At 36.2% G+C, this 21,726-nt stretch overlaps 1 protein-coding gene across 1 annotated transcript in view; it reads left to right on the forward strand.

The window, feature by feature from the left end:
- LOC134679085 (uncharacterized) overlaps window positions 1–20,970 on the forward strand; it is a 67,821-nt gene extending 46,851 nt beyond the window's left edge. The window contains exons 5-8 of the mRNA XM_063537933.1: window positions 2,482–2,590; window positions 3,582–3,728; window positions 13,540–13,674; window positions 19,448–20,970. Of these exons, the coding sequence (XP_063394003.1) occupies window positions 2,482–2,590; window positions 3,582–3,728; window positions 13,540–13,674; window positions 19,448–19,584 (528 nt within the window). The 3' untranslated portion in view covers window positions 19,585–20,970. The remainder of the gene's footprint in view (window positions 1–2,481; window positions 2,591–3,581; window positions 3,729–13,539; window positions 13,675–19,447) is intronic.
- Window positions 20,971–21,726: the final 756 nt, after the last annotated feature.

Genomic DNA, 21,726 nt, shown 5'->3' on the forward strand with positions numbered 1-21,726 from the left:
TGTGCCCTCTATATCTGAACCGAAACTTCATGTAAAATAACAATCAGCCAAAAAAGGACTCGACTGAAAACTGTCAATAGATAGTGTAAGTAGTGTAAGGTACATTAATTATATGTATGTCAATTGGACTGAAGGAAAGGCGTGAAAAAATTAAGGATACTATTAAATGTATGTGACCCAGTTTTAAATAATATGCAATATACACGGCATTTTTACTTACCTACGTTTAGAATATTTTAGTCAATTAACCGAATAGCTTTTCCACAAAGACAAACACAACATGGAGTTTCCGGGTCTCGAAGTCAAGCCACTTGACGTGATTACACCAACTTTGGCTAAGTTTCTATTATTGTCTCGTCAGGGGAATTGTCATCCCTTTAGTCAATATTTTGAAGCAAAGGGGAATAATATCTAGTAGTAATTGGCAACCGGAAATTTTGCCATCTGGCTCGGTAATAATGGATTTGTTAAGTTGGTTGACAACTCCTAATTACCTTCAAATGCCTAAAATAAATTTATTTGACATTTAAAATACTACAGAAATAATTCCTTGTGATTATACGTAGTACCTGATACCTACCTACCTAGTGATAACCGCTCCTTACGGCCCACGGTGCAAAAGCGCTAATTCAAAATAGTACTTACCAAGGCACTTCAAACCTATGTGGAAAAAAAGTATTAGTCTAAATATATCATTATAGGTATATTTGTGATAAAATTAGCAAATTGTTTTATCCTTAGAGACTTCGGAAAGCCTAATAACTCAAGATAATTATAATATCTTTAAATTAATGAAGCACGCGTTGTTTAATTACGGAGACCTTCGATCACTATCATCAAAATCAAAATCATTATCATCAAAGTAAATAACCTAACTATTATTGGTAGTGTTAATTTAACTGTAAAAATGTAACACATTTAGTAAACGCTACTTAACTTATGCTCAAATCAAGTTAAATTTTACTTTCATAGCCAGTAAAATAAAAATAAACCCATATGCCAAAAATTGTATTACTCCTTTCAAGTACTCCCAGCATCTTCATTTTTATATACTCCCATAACCACGTACGTAACAAGCTCCATTTCATATAATACGCTTGCAAAAATCCATGGCAAAAACTGCCACCATTATTGGGAATGTTCTGTTCAAACCAAATGTGACTCTATTAGGATGTTAATAAGGTGTAGAAACCGTTGCAAGTTTACTGCTTTCCTTTATTGAACGAGCACGTGTGCAAAGATCATTTCATATTTTAATAGTGGAAGCGATCGCATGAATACGGAATTTTCGGGTACGCTTGGGAACGGAGTGAACATAATAAATGGATCTGTCCCATATGAGCACTATAAAATTTATAAAACACAAAATGTATAAATAATGCAAGTAATATGCAAATATGTAGCTGTAATCATTATAATGAAACGTCACGTGTCACTGTTATTAATGGTGAAATCTGATCGTTACATGAATTAACGCGTCTGTACATATTACGCGATATTAAGGTAGACGTCCGTGGGCCCGATTCGGATTTTGAAATAGACATCTATTAGACATCTTTTAGACATCATACGATAACGATATGTTTAAGATCTAACCTGTCAAATTTGACATTTGCGCGATTCTGGAGATACGAGTACTCTTGAACGATTTCCACAGGATATATGACTTAGAGATCTAATTCACATCTAATAGGTAACTTATACTCTCTCTAACGTAAAAGTGACATTGGTTGCCCGAATTGCGCTGCAAAAGAGAACTAGTTGATATCTAATCTAAAGTATCTAGAATGGATCTAGTACGTGTCGTCTCTTGTGAATATCTTGAAGTTCGAATACGGCAGTTAGTGCTCGTCAGTCATAGTACACCCAGCCGCAATATTGCATGGTCATTTTATAAATAAACTCATTCATAATGAGTCCATCAATTGGCTGTACAGTGTAGATATCAGTAACATTAGGGTATCCTCGGTATGAGCATGTCCAGCATTAGGAAGTTAATTTCCTTTACGCTACAATAATATTATACTCGTAAGTTTTAAATACAAAAATCACCGAAAAGCTAATTTTACGGTTTAACCGGTGCTGCATTTCTCTAATTTCGTATAAGATAAATAAAGTCTAAGGAAAAAACTTGCCTCGGAAATCAAGAGAAAGTCATTCTCGAATAGATGACGCCACACCTTTTGCCTATAGGTACTCGGTTAGACACCGTTTGATATTTAAAAATTTTAACACATATCAGGTGTAAGAACGTGGGTCAAAGTCATATGGTGTTCTAAAAAAAAACTAAAAATAAAAGTATTTTATCCAATTATACATATTTTCTTTGATATTTTTTACATTTTCATCTTTAGTTTTAATCGTGTGTCGATAGATGGCAGTTTATTTACTGTGACTACTAAATTAACTATACAATTTATTCTCTTTGATTAAAAATGACTATTAAAACTTTGTCACGGTGTTTTCTGTCTTTTTTCCCAGGACTGGGCCCTCCACATACGGTTCTCAACGTCCGCAGACGGGGGTTACTACGAGTGCCAAGTCCCAACCCACCCGCCTACGAGTATCTTCTTTAAGCTCGTTCTCGTTGGTAAGTATTCATCATCATCATCATCATCTCAGCCTATATACGTCCCACTGCTGGGCACAGGCCTCCTCTCGAGCGCGAGAGGGCTTGGGCTATAGTCCCCACGCTAGCCCAATGCGGATTGGGGACTTCACATACACCTTTGAATTTCTTCGCAGATGTATGCAGGTTTCCTCACGATGTTTTCCTTCACCGAAAAGCGACTGGTAAATATCAAATGATATTTCGTACATAAGTTCCGAAAAACTCATTGGTACGAGCCGGGGTTTGAACCCGCGACCTCCGGATTGCAAGTCTCACGCTCTTACCGCTAGGCCACCAGCGCTCTAAGTATTCAATTTATTATTAAAAAGCCAACAGTCTTGAGCATATTTTCATTTATTATTTATGGGCCTGAGTCTGAGCAGAGGTCTTTACACTTAATTTTCCAATTCACTCTATTTGCAAGAAATATAAAATAAAAATATTTGCTAAATTACGAAGATTATGCCCCTTGGTATTGTTTAAGCGTCGCTTTAGTACAGATTGTTTAAGCTTTGTCTAAATATACGATTATGTTTTTCCGTTAAGTAATAATAATTTGCGTGAATTATGTACGTTTGTATGTTTTTAAAACTGGTATCTAAGTGCCAATATCCGAAATACTTCTACAACATCCTTATACTACGACCAACAATAACGAGTAAAAATTGTTACATAAACATCCATTAGTTTTCCAGTAATTCTTAAAATAAAATTCCTCTTCTCATTTAACACACAAATACACATTTGTATTCTTCTTTGTCCCGCTTTACTAAGTAAAATATTTTTTATAAGACCACCTATAACTAGTTCATTATTTTTTATATTTAACATAATGTTACTTTAACAAAACATATTTAACGAAATGTTACTTTAACGAGACATATTTAACAAAATGTTACTTTAACAAAACGTATTTAACAAAATGTTACTTTAACAAAACATTGGATTTAACAAAATGTTACTTCAACAGCTGCCTACGCCGAGATAATGGGTGAATCCGAGAAAATCATCCACGAGGGCTCGATGCTGAGGCTAGTGTGTGTGGTGCGGCGCTCCACCGAGCCGCCGTCATACGTCTTCTGGTACTTCGAGAACAGAATGATCAACTACGACCTGAGTAAGTTTTTCTTAATATTATATAATTATAAGTACCGTAAAACGGGGTGAGTAGGTTTCGCGGGGAGAGTTGGGTTATGAGTGGGGAGAGAAGGGGTGAGAAGGGATTTTAAGGCTACTTCTACAAAAATAATGTATTCCAATTTAAAATGGGGCTATAGTAATACGCATAATGAAAAAAAATCGATCCAACAATCTTCCAAAATCACCTTTGTATGAAAAACCCTCTCACCCCAAATACGAGGCACTACGGGGTGAGGTGGGTTTTCCTCTTTATCGTCAAAGTTATGAAATGGAACTACCCAAAATAAAATACAAACGTCGGAACCACTTATTATATACACCATTCAGTTTTCCCATGTAAAAATAAAATTTTATCGAGGTTTGAAAGTCAAATTTCACCCAACTCACCCCATTTTACGGTAGGAAATAATCGCAGACGCCACTGGTGATCGTTGAGCTGGCATATTTCTCGCACAAAGAATAAGTATTGCGATACAGCGAGGAAATGCTGTCAGTTAAAATATATTATTATTATAATTACCTATATAATTTGAAAGCGAAACATACGTAGGCTGTTCCATAAGTCTTGCAATGGAAGGAATCTAACAAGCTTTGACATGTACTCGTATGACTGAGCGTATGGTTATCTGCCACTAATTACAAGTTCTTACATGATGTGTTTGTTGGGCCTGCCAGCAGTGATAGTCGGTAAATAGATCGAAACAATTGTGAAAAGGGTAACCGCGAGTACAGAGTGATTTTCTATTATAATTTCAAACGTGGATTATTTTACCAAGAGTGCCACGAGGGAAATGTTCGGTACCTTTGGTAAAGAGTGCCCTTCCCTTTCTACCGTATTCAGGTGGTACAAGGAATTTCAAAGAGGCAACTATAATTTAGACGACGACGAAAGACCGGGCCGACCCTTTACAAGCAGGACCCAAGAAAACATAGACGCTGTTAGAAAACTGATAACTATTAATAGGCGAATTACGTGCAGGCAGATTGAGGACATTCTCCACATTAGTGCATCAACACTTAATTCAATTTTACACGAAGACCTACAAGTTAAAAAGTTATGTTCTCTCTGGATCCCTCATCTGGGCAGTTGGCACCTCCACCATCATAACGCTCCTGCTCATCGTGCGATTAGAACTCGGGAGTTTTTGGAGCAATCGGGCCTTACTGTGCTGTACCATCCGTCTTATAACCCCGACCTTGCACCGTGCGATTTTGGTCTCTTCCTGCTGATCAAGAGCCAATTAAAAGGACGACGGTTTGCAACTGATGACGAGCTAGTGAGTGCATGGGATGAAGCCTGCGCCACTGTCACAAAGGAGCGGTGGAAGGTCATGTTTGATACATGGTTGGAACGCATGCATAAGTGTATTAACAGTGATGGTTTTTATTTTGAAAAAGCTTAATAAGAAGTTACACTTTTGCAAAACTTATGGAACAACCTACGTATAAATGAATTACAATCGAATGAAATACACAATCTCAAATCTTATATTATTATATAATATAAGATCGCTACGCCCAGTTAATTAAATAATTTAGTATACATCAATTCAATCTCAGTTCCATAATTGTTTCCCGGTGTTAATTAATGCCGGAACTGTTAATTACCATAAAGTTTCGAATATTGTTGTACTAAATAAAGGATCGAATTAAAGGGTAAATTGTTGTTGATATTTTCATTTGTGAGGGTCTTTGTTACCTACGGGAATACTAATAGATATATTTTATCATCAATCATTTTGTGATTCTCATTTTTAGGGTTCCGTACCTCAAAAGGAAAAAAACGGAACCCTTATAGGATCACTCGTGCGTCTGTCTGTCCGTCTGTCACAGCCTATTTTCTCCGAAACCAATAAACCAATTAAGTTGAAATTTGGTACACATATGTAAGATTGTGACCCAAAGACGGACATGTAACGTAAACAAATGAATTTTAAACATAAAGGCCACTTTTGGGGGGTAAATGAGCAAATCAAAAAATAAAGATTAAACTATATCGTGTTACATATCAAATGAAAAAGGTCAATAAGCTTAATAAGCTTGAGCGTATCCAAAACATCTGCATACGGTTTATATTTGGGCTCCGCAAATATGACCATGTCTCCCACTTCCGGTCGCAGCTCAAATGGCTCCCTATTCGCCTACGTCGTAACTCCCACGTTTTGTCACTTCTGTATTCCATTCTTTTTAACCCCGCAACTCCCCGCTATCTTAAAAACCGTTTCAGCTATCTCCGTTCGGTTAGGTCCTCCCAGAATTTGCTTCTTTCTGTCCCGTCATCCTCGTCTAAATTCTATACAAATTCTTTCACTTTTCAATCTGTACGACTATGGAATTCTCTGCCTGCAGACTTAAGGTGCGCCCAGTCTCCTTATTCTTTCAAGAGACTCGTTAAAGTTCACTTTTTATCTGCTCCGTAATACTTTTACCTGCTTCCTTTTCCCTATAGCTGGCATTTTTACGTATATATATGTATATATATGTGTATATGTATATAATTTTATGTATGTATGATATGTGTATTTATGTAAATCTTATTTTATTTTATTTTTATTTGTATGTCTTTTATACTGTTTTGTATTGTGTTTTTTTCTGTGCTAAAATTCTTATATTGAATTTGAAACACCTACTGACATGACATAAATTTATTAATTTCCGCTACCTAAAGGTTGTCTGGAAGAGATCGCTTTTTAGCGATAAGACCGCCTGTTGTTTAACCTCTTCTTCCTGTATTATTTGTATTGTTTTCTGTAATGAGGTGTGCAATAAAGAGTATTTGTATTGTATTGTCAATGTGAGAATCTCAAATATATTTTTTTTATAATTTTAGAATAAACAGTTTAGAAGTAATTCAAGAAAATAGATAAAAAATGACCATTCCCCCCCTTATCTCCGAAACTACTGGGTCTAAAATTTTGAAAAAAATACATAAACTAGGTCTTTACCTATAGATGACAGGAAAACCTATTAGAAATATGTAGTCAAGCGTGAGTCAGACCAATTACTTAGTTTTTGGTCCGACCCCTACGGGTTTTTTAAAGGCAATTCACTCGCGTTTCACATAAGTATATATAAAAAAATATATTGTTAAAAATTTTGTAATGTGCAGAACCCTTGGAACGCGAGTCCGACTCGCACTTGGCCGGTTTTATTTTTAATATTGCCAAATTTTCTTTAACATAAAATATCTCTCGACAACCACATTTGAAAACCAATTGATAATTGGAATGTATAATGAACGTTAACATTTAAATACAACATTTACCCTAGTTTTAAATTCACCAGCCAATTAGCAAAACTGTACAATAAGTTATGCAAACATTCTAGCCTGGTTTTCACTGTATAATTTGCAAGTGTCTAACCTAATTTAGCTCTTATTGATATTAAAATAGAGTCCAATGTTGAAAATTTGCAATAATGTTTTTATTTAAAACTAGCCACAATATCACCGGCTTTTTGCGAGGCTAAGAGTATATTTTAATACATATTTAGTGACACTGAAAAGGTTTACCCAATTCAGGTCTATAAAAAATTTAAAATACATCACTGAAATTTTAAAACTTGCCATCTAGCATGGAAATTACTATTATTTAGATTTCCTGTAAATCCATAATTTTTGAAGTGAAAACTTCTTTAGCGCTGATCAAGTGACCGTAAGATTCATAAGACGTAAGACGGACACGTGACCTGATCAAAAACTGTGACAATGTCTTTGAGTTTTCACTTCTGCCGGCACTCCCGGAGTGCAACCCGTTTTTTTTTACAAAATAAGTATGTACCTACCTACATACCTATTTTTAGATGTCATTATATATTTTTTCTACAGATGAAGAACACCGAAAAACAATTTAGGATAATATATGAAACGTTATTAATAAAGTAATTTTAGAACAATCACAACGCTTACCTCCCAGGTGTCAATCTGTGTGACGTCACACGAGATAATTTCTACTGCAAATAGTATTGTGATGCTGCCGACCGAACATCGTCTCAAAATAAACACGAGTTACTGTTTGAATTCAGAATTTCTAGTTATTTTTGTGAGAGATATTTCGGTCAGCTTATTCATGCATAGGTTTTATCTAGACCTTAATAACTATTTACTCTGATATCACTTTTAAATTTCATAAAATCCTATGTTAGTTGGTATATTATCTACTTAGAGCATTTAATATCCGGAGACGCCTTGGCTGTCATTTTCTGTACTAAACAGTCTGCCGATTTTTACGGAGGAGGTGCACGTCAAATGTCTCTTTGTACATGATTTGCACGTAACGTACAAATAGCCATGTGCCACGTCAGATAAACGTCAGTCCATACAAAAGTTTGCACAATTGTGCAAGGTTTTCGGCAGAGGGGTAAGCTTTTGAAGGCGAATCCGGTTATTAAATGCTCTAAGATTATTTAAGAAGAATTAACATCCGCATGTCACATTAAGCATTATTGCAAAAGGTTGGCCTAATTAAAAGCGTAACAATATGGCAGAACCATTTAAAAATCGGCGAATAATGACATGCCATCAAAATTATAAATATAGCTACATTTTAAGTAGGTATAGCTGGCCAGTCCGAGTACTGAATAAATTAAATTAAATTAAGTGATTTAGAAAAAAATGTACTTAGAACAAGTCAGGTAAGTACTTCTTATCAACTCGGTTTGTTATTAAAATAAAAATAATATAATTTAAAGCGCTAATGTACTTTTTCAAGTCGCTGCATCTAAAAGCCTTAAAAAGTTTCATACTAAAAGCTTGTTTAAAATGTCGGCAAAAGCTTCGTAACTACTGAGGTGCAACACTTAATAAAAAGCGCTGTCTCGCGAGCTTTTTAGGGTTCTGTACCCAAAGGGTGAAAACCCTATTACTAAGAATCCACTGTCCGTCTGTCTGTCACCAGGCTGACTCATGAACCGTGATAGCCAGACAATTTTCACAGATGATAAGAATAATAGAATAAGAATAAGAATAATTTATTGAGAAAACCTTATTGCTAATGTTGCAGTACCTATGTGGGCGAGTCCGACTCACACTTGGCCTGTTTTTATGTTTATTTTGTCAGCAGAAAAGTTCATTTGTTTGTATAATAATATGGTAGAATCAAAGATATGTTTACTATTTCGTATCTTATTGCATCGGCACTAAGGCTAAAATTCTATACACAGTTTCGAGGTAGATAAATTGTTAATTTTACATAAAGTTAAAGAACTTTTCAGTTTTTCTCTTCGTCTTTCCAGTTATCGTACTACAATGTCAATTTGTATAAAAAAATTCATGTCTTTTATTGTAGACTCATTGCTAAAATAAAAGACATGAATTTTATTTCATGTAAGTATTTCGTTTATGACCAAAGATATAAACATTTAGGGAAGTGCATTTGTTAAGCGCATGTTTTTCATACATCATTTTACAATATTAGCAATATTTTGCGTAAAAGTAGATTACGAAGACCCCACGTAATACATGTGACTCGGCAATAAACGTGGGTACTTCCCTAAAAGTGTTTTCGTTAATTGCTCGAACACCCGCTTATAATTAATTGATCCACTTACTTGTATTTCGGCTACGAACATTGATTTTCGTGACGCTATGGAACGGAGGTTTAATCTATTATACTTAGCTTATTCATGTACAGACAAAGATATGTTTACATTTTTAGGGTTACGTAGCCAAATGGCAAAAAACGGAACCCTTGTGGATTCGTCATCACAGCCACTTTTTTCCGAAACTATACTGTTGAAACTTGGTAAGTAGATGTATTCTGTGAACCGCATTAAGATTTTTATACAAAAGTAGAAAAAAAAACAATAAATTTTGGGGGTTCCCCATACTTAGAACTGAAACTCAAAAAAAAGTTTTTCATTAAACCCGTGTCCCTATCTATGTATCTATGAATTATATTCTATGAGGTTTCTAATGTATTTTTTTCTAAACTGAACAGTTTCTAAAATTTAAAAAAAAAATATATGATGTACATTACCATGAAAACTTCCACCGAAAATTGGTTTGAACGAGATCTTAGTAAGTAGTTATTTTTAATACGTCATAAATCGTAAACTGCAATTTTATTATGTTACTTCCTGCTACGGAACCCTTCATGGGCAAGTCCGACTCGCACTTGGCCTTTTTCAAGTTTTCGCGGACGTCTGGCTGCAACAACTGACACGCGTGGACTGTCAGTAGCGACGGCCAACCTCGACGCTTGGTCGGGGTTCGGACACGCGAAGTAGATGCATTTGCGTCATCTAGTGTACCTATATTCATATCTGTGGTACCACAATTATGTTACTGTAGTAACAGTAACTATTGGTAACAATTTACCTCATGTTGGTTATATTATATGGTAAAAACCAGTTAAAATTATTATGCAAGTGCAATAATACAGTAAATCATTATATAAACTAGTTAAATTTTAATTATAATACCGCTACATCGGAAGTAGGCAGAATAGTGGATTACTAATTAGATTAATTGTCCAAAATGGAAAATTAGCCGCACATGTTCAATGAACATTATTTATCATTAGCGTAACGTCAAAGACTTAATTTGGAATAATTTGCAAGCCATTTATTTAATTAAATTCGTTATTGTGTAATTAGTTTTATAAACGAATAATTGACCGATTGAATTGAAACATGATCTAAAGTCTGCAACTTTATCCTCCTAAAGCCCAGCCACACATAAAAATCTAAAATTTGTCACTGCAATTTGAAGCTATAGTGCAGGAAAAAGAGATGATTTTGCTTTGTTTGAAAACTGAACGAAACAAAACTAATACATACAACTCTGTTCCAATTGATTATGATTTAAATTTCATCGAACTGAATAAGTTTGTACTATAGGTAGAACTTTGAACCTTAAGAGGATATACAGGGTGTTTGGTACAGTCATCAGCAATAGTATCTTACACAACTAGTTGTAGGGCCGCAAAAATATGTGACACGTTCTTATTTGGAGCGCAATATTATTGCGGCCCTACAACTAGTTGTGTAAGATACTATTGCTGATGACTGTACATCGTTTGCCAAATTATAACGGCAGATAGCTTGAGTCATTTGCTATCTTCTCATGCCTAGAAAAACAAAATTGGCCATGGTTTTTTTTACACTACGCAAGTAAAAATTTGAAATTTACGATAAACTGTCATACTCGTAGAAGTGAAAAATTCTTTTTGCACCAAATTAAACATTTCTAGGCCTGTACTTGCAAACGGTGCGGCTGTTGGCAAACGATGTACGAAACACCATTACTAGCTGGTCCTGCGGCTTCGACCGAGCGCGTTTCGGCATTTGTATTTATTTTCTTGTTTGCAGTCTATTTCTATTAAATTCTACAGTTCAAATATATATATATAATAAAAATCGAGTTAGTAGTTTGTCTGTGATAATATTTACATACCAATTAGACAAATCGTTGTGGCTTGTGAATGCTGAAGGCCGAGATCTAAGTTTCTTAAATAAATATTTTAGGACAAATTTACACACATTAACCTAGTTCCACAGTAAGCTCATATTTATTCGCTCAAGCTTCATTGGGCCATGTCAGTTATATTCCGTTAGTCCAACGATAATTTCAATTAAGCGTCCCAATCCTGGACATGCTAATGCCCATAAGATGACACCCTGTTGTCATCTAATGGCCTAAGTTTAAAGATGACTTATGAACAGTCAAGTGGTAAAATGTGGGTGTATACAACTCACTCAAAAATATGTCCCATAGTTCTTAATTCACTGACATAAGATCTATGAGACATATTTTTGAGTATGATGTGTGCACCCATATTTTTACATATGACTGCAAGTACATGTACTCAGATATCTTACTGAGGTATGTCTATGAAGGATGTCTAACTTTGAACATGATTTGGCCGGGGGGTTCCGCAGTTAGGAATCTCAAAGTTGTGTTGCATTCGTCTTGTCTCCAGGGATATCAAGAGGTCTTTGAAACGTACTAGTTGTAGCGTATGGACTCTGGTTATGCACTGAAGGGGTATTCCAGAACGTGTCTAGTACGTGACGATATTTTTTAACACTTCTGATAAAGCTAAGAAACCAATATTTGGCTAGATAAGATTGTCTTGGCTTTAGATTCGACGGTATATAATACAGATTTCTGCAGGTTATTAAAGTAGCTAGTTGCCATACCTTTGCGTCACCGCAAATTGGACCTTTTAGTGGAATGTCCCTGGAGAGCCATAATAATAATTTAAGAATTTTCGGCTTTATGGATAAACTAGAGGAGGCAGTATATATGCATACCGTAAAATGCGGTGAGATGGTTTTTAAAGGCAGTAGCCTTTGCTACCGAAATAATGTATTCGTATTACAAATGGAGCTATAGTGATATTCACATGAAAAAAAAAATCGATCCAACAATGTTCCAAAATCACTTTTGTAATCTTTGTATGAAATCCCATAATCTGACCCCAACTACGAGGATAAGGAGGGACTTTGTGTTTATCGCTAAAGTTATGAAATGGATCTACCCAAAATCGTAAAAGAACTAAAATACCATTCAGTTTAAATATGTAAAAATAAAATGTTATCGAGGTTTGAATGTCAGTTTTCTCCCTACTCACCCCATTTTACGGTACCTATAAATATTTAAATCATCGTCATAGATCACTAAACAAAAGCAGGCGTGGCTCACTCCGCGATTTCGTCGCTTTGCTACAGGTAGCTAAAAGTACATCCGTTCGACCCCAATTTTGGGGTTTGCCATAAGCCGCGCGTGGCACTGTCGCCACCTAGCGGCAATATCTGTGCTGATCGTGACAGACGCGTTTTGTTAGAGAGTGAGTCTTCTGTATCTAGTACTATTATTTATTCTGTGACAAAAGCTTACTGATAAATTTATGTTTACAATGATTTGTTATCTATGAAAAATCGCGTGCAATTTTGCAGCTCGCTGCATGTACAGACATGCTTTGCAAAGATGAAGCGGCCCTGGTGCTCCAAACCCATCCATTCTCAACGAACATTTTATGGCTCCTCTTCACGATGAGCCAGCGCCGGCCACTCCAAGGGACGCAGCCATGCGGTAGAATGAGATAGTAATATCACTTGCTCCCTCTAACGCATAAATGCGTCCCTTGGAGTGGCCGGCGCTGGCCCATCGTGTAGAGGAGCCATTACATAATTTCTTCCTTGTCTGAAGACGGATCGCTCGACACCGTTATAAAATGTACGTAAGCAAATTCCCCGCCGTCTAGTTTATTGATAACTTGATAAGTAATATTTTTTACATAATAGTCAGCTAACCCAAGACGAAGCGCCTGATGGGAAGCAGTCGTTATCGCCCATGGACATTCATACATGCGTTGCCAATTATGCGTTGGTGACTCATGACAACTCTTGAATACTAGCTTGATGAAAAACCCTCATTTCACGACAAACACGGTTTTACTCCTAGGATCTCTTGAAAACGGTTCCATGGAAATCTCCCGAATCCTGCTTGATTTGATTATTATTTTTTGACGACCGCTCTGGCCTAGTGGACAGTGACTCTGCCTGTGAGGCCGAAGGTCCTGGGTTCGAATCCTGGTAAGGGCATTTATTTGTGTGAAGAACACAAATATTTGTTCCAGAGTCATGGGTGTTTTGCTTAGTTTGGGGCTAGGTTGATCTGTGTAAGATGTCCCCTGTAGGGCTAAGATGGTCGGCTTTTTATCATTTGTCACCATGCCTGTCACGTTCTAACAAATATGTAAGTGCGAAAGTGACGCATGGCATGACAGGTGATAAAAGTGCGACCATAATACCGCTTCTGATATATATTTTTTTAATTGTTGCAGACGGCGTGAGCGTTCACAACGGGCGTCAGACCAGTGAGCTGGTGATTGGGAAAGCGGAACCCCGGCACGCAGGAAACTATACCTGTGTGCCAGCGAACGCCAAAGCTGCCTCGGTCACCGTACATGTTGTACAGAGTAAGTGAACATTTTTGATTTATTTTTAATAGCCTACGTTGTGTCCCACTGCTGGGTAAAGGCCTACCCTGTCTTTCGCCACTCGTCACGGCTTTGTGCATGCTCCCGCTAGTCGCCAAAGAATGAGTCCAGGTCGTTTCGCCATCTCATTTTTGGTCTGCCTCTGCCTCGGGTGATTTGTGGTGCCCATTCGGTCGCTATTTTGGCCCATCTGTCCGGGTGCATCCGACAGCATTAATGAATGAAAATTTTGAATTAATAAAAATAAAATAAAATAAAAATCATTTATTTCGGACCACCAAAAATCCATAACAAAAAGGTTAGTCGAATTAATGAATGAAAATCTTTTCAGGAAACTATTGCCCCACAGGAAACTATTGCCCCATAGATTTAGGTTTTTTTCACAAAAATGGCCACTAACGCCACAAAAATCGATTTGGTAATTCATAAGTAAATAGATAACCTTTTATAAGTACAAGGTATTTTTCGCTAAGGATTTTCTTTCCCCATTTTTATAATATTACTCGCACCAACAAAAGCCCAAGCAATATTTAATTACTTAAAACGTTTCGTTAAAAAGCTTCTCAAGTTAAACTAATTTTCCGATTAAATGCAAATGATTGTTGTCTTGAAGGGAAAAAAGCGGAGTCTAAAAGCGGGGTGAAATTAATTTATTATCGAAGACAACAACTAAATTGCTTATTCAAGGAACGTTGGAATATTGGGATGTTGATCAGATTGAAATTAGCTTTTTTAGCTAAAGGGGACAAAAGAGCTGGCAGCTTCCTCGCTCCACGACTAAGCGTTGCGATTTAGCGAGGAAATGCTGCCAGCATCCTTGGCACTATGCACCAGAGCCCCTCTTTAGATATAGATTTTTAGTATTCGGCAACAGAAATACATCATCTGTGAAAATTTCAACTGTCTAGCTATCACGGTTCACGAGATACAGCCTGGTGACAGACAGACGGACAGTGTTAGTAATAGGGTACCGTTTTTACCCTTTAGGTACGGAACCCTAAAAATGATCAGATGCCTGAATATTTAGAAAAGCCTGTAGGCATTGAGTTCTAAGGACGCCCCTCTGCTAGACCTCTAATAAATTCGGGACCTTCAGCATTACATTAAATAAACATCGTCTTTAAAACAATATTAAACAAGAAATGTCTAGTAAATTCGTAAAATTACCTTCTCCTTAATTACAGGTGTTGATTTCATCGTTTCATCAACTCGCTAGCTGAAATACAGCTCATTTATTTCAAAATTATTAAAATAATCTTTGATGTACCTTTTTGCACTAATTAAAGTAACTAATGTCTTGAGCGCCTTTGAGAGTTCACGAGAAATTCATCAAAGGCGATAGGGAGGTGAAAGAACTAGCAGCTTCGCTTATTTCAGTAGATATTTAAATAATCTTAAATACTAAGTTTTTACTTTAACTACGTAGAATAGTTGTGGTTAAGTTACAATGAACTATTTAAATGGGGTTCTTAATGTTTCGCTCTTGATTTCGATCAAGCAAAGTGTAATCTTAAGGTGAAAAATTAGGGTGCACTTTTTTGAGTTTATAAGTTCAATGGTTGTTAGAATAAATGTAGATACCTTATATATTAAATCAGGCAGGGACGTAGTTCCTATTTTTTTTTTTTTGTGCCTATTATAAGGAGGAAAGGAAACGATAGTTTTAGGCCTTATACTGCTTGTAACAAAATACCATAAAATACCTACTTTCAGGCTAGATCGATCCAGAAGGCCGACCGGGAAACACGAATATCGAAATTTCGTTATCTCAGTTATCTGTTAGTGTTAGATAGGCAGATAATGATATTTCGATTTTCGTGTTTCTTGGTATGTACATTGTACAGGTCCGGGCCGAGACATCTGTCACTGCGTTTATATAGAAATAGAAATATGATTAGTGATCGGTGATCACGACAAAATATGATACTTTCTATAGAAAACTGAAGTGTCAGACGCCGCGGCTCGGAGCTACCGGCCTAGCCAAGGTGACAACCGCTATCGCTACGACAACGGAACGCTTTGTGTCTCTATTAGTTTCTATCACTTTTCAATATTAGTGCGACTGTGACAGTTGCGTTTCGATCTTTACGGGGCGTGATGGCGTGAACGATTGGCATGTTGGTTACGCGGTCTGGACAGTTCTAGCGCAAAGCATCGTTTAAGTTTGAATGGACCGAGATATCTCGTGGTATAAAGACTGCAGTTTATGGGCCGTAACGTTTGAGACGTTCTCCTAATAGCCACTTTAGTACTTGGATATAGCGTGGAAATGGACACTAAACAGCTTGATGAAAATGCTTGTTATTAAGTGAATTCTTTTTATCCTTCTGTGCATCTGGTTGCGGCGGTTACTTCTTTTGGGTTACCTTTCGAAATAAAACAATTGCAATTAATTTTTGCACCGAGCTAAGAAGCAAAATCATAGTCAAAAAGAAGCAAAATCATGTCATTTTATTCCAAAACAAAGTCATTGGTTTATTTATAATCATTTTTTATTCCAAATAGATCCTTTCAAAAAAAATTTTGAAGGCCAAATAATAAGGTTAATTATTATTGATGCACAGTGTTACTCCACAGTTGATCCCCAAATCATCATTTTTGTGACATGAATATATTTCCCGATTATGTCTTTATATTACTATAGTTCGTTTTTTTAGCATTAGAAAGAACTTGCAAGAAGGTAAGCGATTTTGACATGTCTTTTAATTGAAAAACGCTTTTTAAAAATCAAAAACTATTACTTATGAAAGCAGAAGAATATAAATGATCGTATTAGATTCATAATTATTACATATTTGCCGTAACCTATTTTTAAAATGTGTTTTTCAATTAAAAGACACATCAAGACTGTTTACCTTATTTCTAATGCTAAAAAAAACGAACTATAAGTTAGAAACATGAATAAATCTTAGGAATTGTTTTGACGCAAGCCTGGTGGTAAGCTATTTTAATATAATAATAATAATTTAGCCTATATACGTCCCACTGCTGGGCACAGGCCTCCTCTCATGTACGAGAGGGTTTGGGCTATAGTTCCCACGCTAGCCCAATGCGGATTGGGGACATCACATACACCTTTGAATTCCTTCGCAGATGTATGCAGGTTTCCTCACGATGTTTTCCTTCACCGTAAAGCTAGTGGTAAATATTAAATGATATTTCGTACATAAGTTCCGAAAAACTCATTGGTACGAGCCAGGATTTGAACCCGCAACCTCCGGATTGAAAGTCGGGCGTCATATCCACTCGGCCACCACTTAAGCTATTTTAATAGAGGAAAAACTTTAATGAATGCAATTACAAAGTTTGCAAGATGGAAGTACTTTAAGTTCTTAACTTGACAATAACTGCAGGATGGTGGAATCAAGCATTGATCTAGGTTAAGTAGAGTTAGACCAAGAGAAGTCTACAGAGGTTTTGACAGCACTCGCAGTGCCAGTGTTATTTATACGTCTTAATTTCATAGAAGTTGCTGCGTGTGCTGTCATAATCTCTGCAGACTTTTCTTGGTTTAACTCTGGAAGTTCTTGGCCTATTTAATTAGACACATGTTAAGACTAGTAAAAACGAATTTTTACATTGTTTAGGTGCCTACTTACTGTTATTATGGATAGGTATGTTTCATGGATAGATTTAACTGTCAAAATTGAAAATCGGAAACGGATTTGACGAATGGACATTTTGAAATCTGTAGGCTTATTTTGTGACTGACAGCGACAGGTACGGTTTAAGTTTTGTATAAATTGTTTATCAAATTTTAGACAACTGACTTTTGGTTAGAAATTATGTACGTAAATGATTTACTTTTTACCCCACATTGCGATATAAAGGAGAGTGATGTGATTATCAGTCTATGTATGTAGATACATGCTTGTTCCTTTGTGTCCCTTACAAGGACTTCTTGCTTCGTAGGCAGGGTTCCTACCAACTAAAGTTTGTATCTTTAGGTATTTAAATAAATACCTACCTAGTACCTAGGTACCAGGACCTAGTTATAACATTTATTGGTTAACCAACTAAATACAAAGCCGCCTGGATCAGTCACTTTCGTCTCTCTCATTGACTTTAACCTACATTATTTGTACATGTAATGTTCATCTACCCTCAACTGCCTTAAGGAGCCAGCCATTTGAGGGTAGATTTTGTTTACTTTTATTTAAATACATAAAGATACAGAGTATAGGCTAGGAGGCCGTTAATTATAACTATCGTCAAAGGCTACCTAACAAAGGATGATCCTATTTAACTATCAGCAACTTAAGAAATAATACTGAAATACTAAAAGCAACAGTACTAAAATCAAAAGAAATGTTCACCGTCTGCTAAATGACTGGATGATAAATCCCCGACATTAGTGCGATGGCGGTCATCAGTAATACTTGCGCTGTTCTAATGACGTGCTTTATATAGCTTATATAGCTGCTACTCTTTACTAATATAGGTTTATTGCTGAACGTTGGTTGTGTAAGGTAAATTAGGGCAGTTGCGTGACGTACTTTTGGAAGTTTTTTAGGGTTCCGTATCCAAAGGGTAAAACTGGACTGTCTGTCAGTCCGTCTGTCATCAGGCTGTAACGCATTAACCGTGATAGTTAGTCAGTTGAAATTTTCACAGATGATGTATTTTTGTTGCCGCTATAACAACAAATACTAAAAACAGAATAAAAAATATTTAAGTTTTTTATAAGTAATGGTACGGAACCCTTCGTGCGCGAGTCCGACTCGCATTTGGCTAGTTTTTGTTATTTGTAACTATTTACAATAATAATGAAATTAAAATTTTAAAAAGAAATAATGGTTGATATATGGCTCCTCGCTGTCATATCTTTTGACAATTTATTTATTTAAATTTTATTGCATAGTACCTAATAATGGTACAAACGGCAAACCTAATGCCAGAAGGCATTCTCTACCAGTTAACCCTGGGGCCAAATAGACAACAATCCCTATTACAAGAAATATTTACAAAGTACGAAAATTTTAATATTACGTATAAATGTTTATGTTAAACAACATACTACTTCAAATATACTTACTGCTATAATACATGTATACTTACTTATACATACATATACATATGAGTCGCGTAACTTCAACCTCGGGTAAATCCATCTGTAAGATTATGCGATTTTGGTATTAAGAAAAGCTAATAGGGTACCATATTTGCTGAGAGGGTCGAATGGATTTTATGGAATGGATAAACAAAGACTTAAGTTTGAAGTTGACATGTACTGGGACAGGAAAGAGCACTCAGATATCATTTTAAATGAAACAAATTTATTTCTTTAGCAGTTCGCTGAAAAATTATGCATAACTATGCTAAAGTTACCGTAGTTTGACAATATATTATACATATATGTGTACTACACGGCTAGCACATTAGGCCACAACTTGTGTTCGTGATTGTATCCAATCAAGCCGATCGTGTAGGCGCCACAGATCGCAGCACAGGTCCTAGACGCACCATTTAGCGTTCCCTCCTGGTGACCCCTTATCTGAGATAGCTCACACACTCACTCACACAATCGCTGCTGTAGCGCAGCCACCCGAAGTGGATCTTGGCGTTCGACACCAATGACCATGCTACTCTGTTCAAAGCCGTTTTTGTCCAGTCGACGGCGCCGAGTTCGCTAAGGTCTTTTTGCACTTCGTCTCTCATGCAGTACCTAGGGCGTCAAGACGGCCTTCGGCTACTTGGTACTCCAGAGTTAGCTAGCTATGAACTTCTTTTAAATAACTTTTGTTTTTCACAGGTGAAACCCCGGCAGCAATGCAACACGGCAACAACTCCTCAGCCCGAACAACCAGCCTACACTTGCTGGCCAGCGGCTTCGTCTATCTATTGGCATTAAGACTATTGCTGACACAAATATCTTTAGAGTACGGATAGTGATAAAAGCGTAAAATAGCATTTTGTTATCCCTTACCCATAGTTGAGAAGAAAAGTAGTTCATTTTCTTAAATAATTAAGGATGGATGCTGGTGTAAATTGGGATTTGTTTGAAAGAATACTGGTCTGGACGGTGGTATTCACTTTCTTTTGTGTACAGTATCTGCTCAATTTTAATTTTAAGATACGTTAAATATTACGTCTAGGTACGATATGGATTAGATACGTCAGTGTCCAAAGTGACGTTTCCTCAAACAAAGACATCACTTTTGACACGGACAATTTTGTAATCCATATCGTATCTAGACGTAATATTTGACGTATTTTAAAGTTCGAATCGGGCTGTATGTCATTTTATTGCACAAACACAATATCTAACGATCGTGTGTCTTGGTTTAATTCTTACGATAGGTACTTAAATACATATTTATACGTAAAAAATATTTTTTTTTGCAATCATGTTGTGTTTCAATTTAGCTGCAATTTATGTTACTTATTGTGATTTTGATATTTTCGTGTTAGTTACTTAGCTTAAATTTTAGCTTAGTTGAGCGAATTAATAAAGCGAGTAACGGTAACATTCCATTTCTGACCGCAGCGGCACTGCTGGTACTGAACGCGTCGCTGTTATTGTCAATTTCCATAATAAAATGAACAGTAAGTCGTTGGAAATGGACTGTCACCTTAATGCATTGAGCTACTTTTCTTTTTCACTACACCTTCACTGTTTATAAATAATAATTATGATCTGGTGTTAAATATGATATGGTGTTTTTCCAGCAAATGTATAACGTCTGTTTGTCATTTTCTAGAATTATTTATTAGGAAAACCATATAAATTACCTATATTTTAGACGAAATGTTATATTTAAATGATATAATACTGTTGTGATTGTATTTATATTAATTATCAGCAATTTTTTGTTATTATTAGAAAGCCCTAGTACATTTAGCATTGCGTTAAAAACCATAAATTGTCGTGTCCTCAATAAAAAGTTTTCTTTCTTACATAGGATTTTGGCTATTATAATTATGTGGTAATTTAAAATTGGATTGCTGTATTTTTAAAGATGTATTGCCAATAAGTTAAACACGATCAAAACTGTTTTTGAACTGTCTTCATTTTATATACAAAATTTGAAAAATAATTTTCGCTAGCAATAAGATTTTATTAAAATGCAATAAACTGGCTGAAAAACACCAAAATATTTTTCAAGGTTTTATCGTGTATCACAGTTAATAAATAAAAGTATACCAGTTGAGTACAATAATGTTAATGTAAATAAATTGTGAAATAATTAGTAACAATAAGTATGTATTAAGGGAAATGTAATTATCGACACTTGGATTTAAGAATAAATAATAATTTTGAATTCAACGTGCCAAGCTCGTTTGTTTTATTTATATATTCTGTTACCTATGATTTTTGGACCAGCTTCAATTTTCTTTTTTTAATGATCATCATTAAAGTCTTCACTACATCGGAAATAGATGCCTCAATCTTACTGTCCAAGGCCCTAGATCACGCGGTAGGCCTAAGAAGCGCTGGCTGGACGTCGTGACAGCGGACATGGGAGAGAACAATCTCACACCCGAGGATGCCGAAGACCGGGCGTAGTGGAGAAGACTGAGCAGGAAAGCGGACCCTGGCGCTAGGTCGGGAAAACGCTAGGTCGAAGAAGAAGAAGAATCATTAAAGTCTTATTAAAAATATACCAGCTGAATAGATATTCAGAAAAGTAGACAAATACTATTAACCCATATCGGTAAATTTTCTGACTTTAAACCTGTTAAGATTACCAGCCTATCCTAATGTCGTACCACCACAGTGTAAAAAGTAACAGTGGACCGACGCCTTTGATGTCTGCGTAAAAGGAGACAAGCACAAGACACAGAAGGATTGTCACAGACTATTACTTACACAACTTCCCAAGACTTACACTCGACTTACTATAAGACACGCTAGCCCTGTAGTACCGAGCTACAAACAATAGCGATGTACGCAGCTCGGGTGCGCGCGACCCACCCCATTCACCCCGCATGATTGCCCTGTCCAGACGCCTTCGTCGAATGACTGTATTTTTTATAGACTGTGGTACCGCTACGCGTGGATGACTGACAAGGTAGGGAAAGTGGTATTAT

Source organism: Cydia fagiglandana, chromosome 2 (genome assembly GCF_963556715.1).
Source record: "Cydia fagiglandana chromosome 2, ilCydFagi1.1, whole genome shotgun sequence".
NCBI classification, from domain to species: domain Eukaryota; kingdom Metazoa; phylum Arthropoda; class Insecta; order Lepidoptera; family Tortricidae; genus Cydia; species Cydia fagiglandana.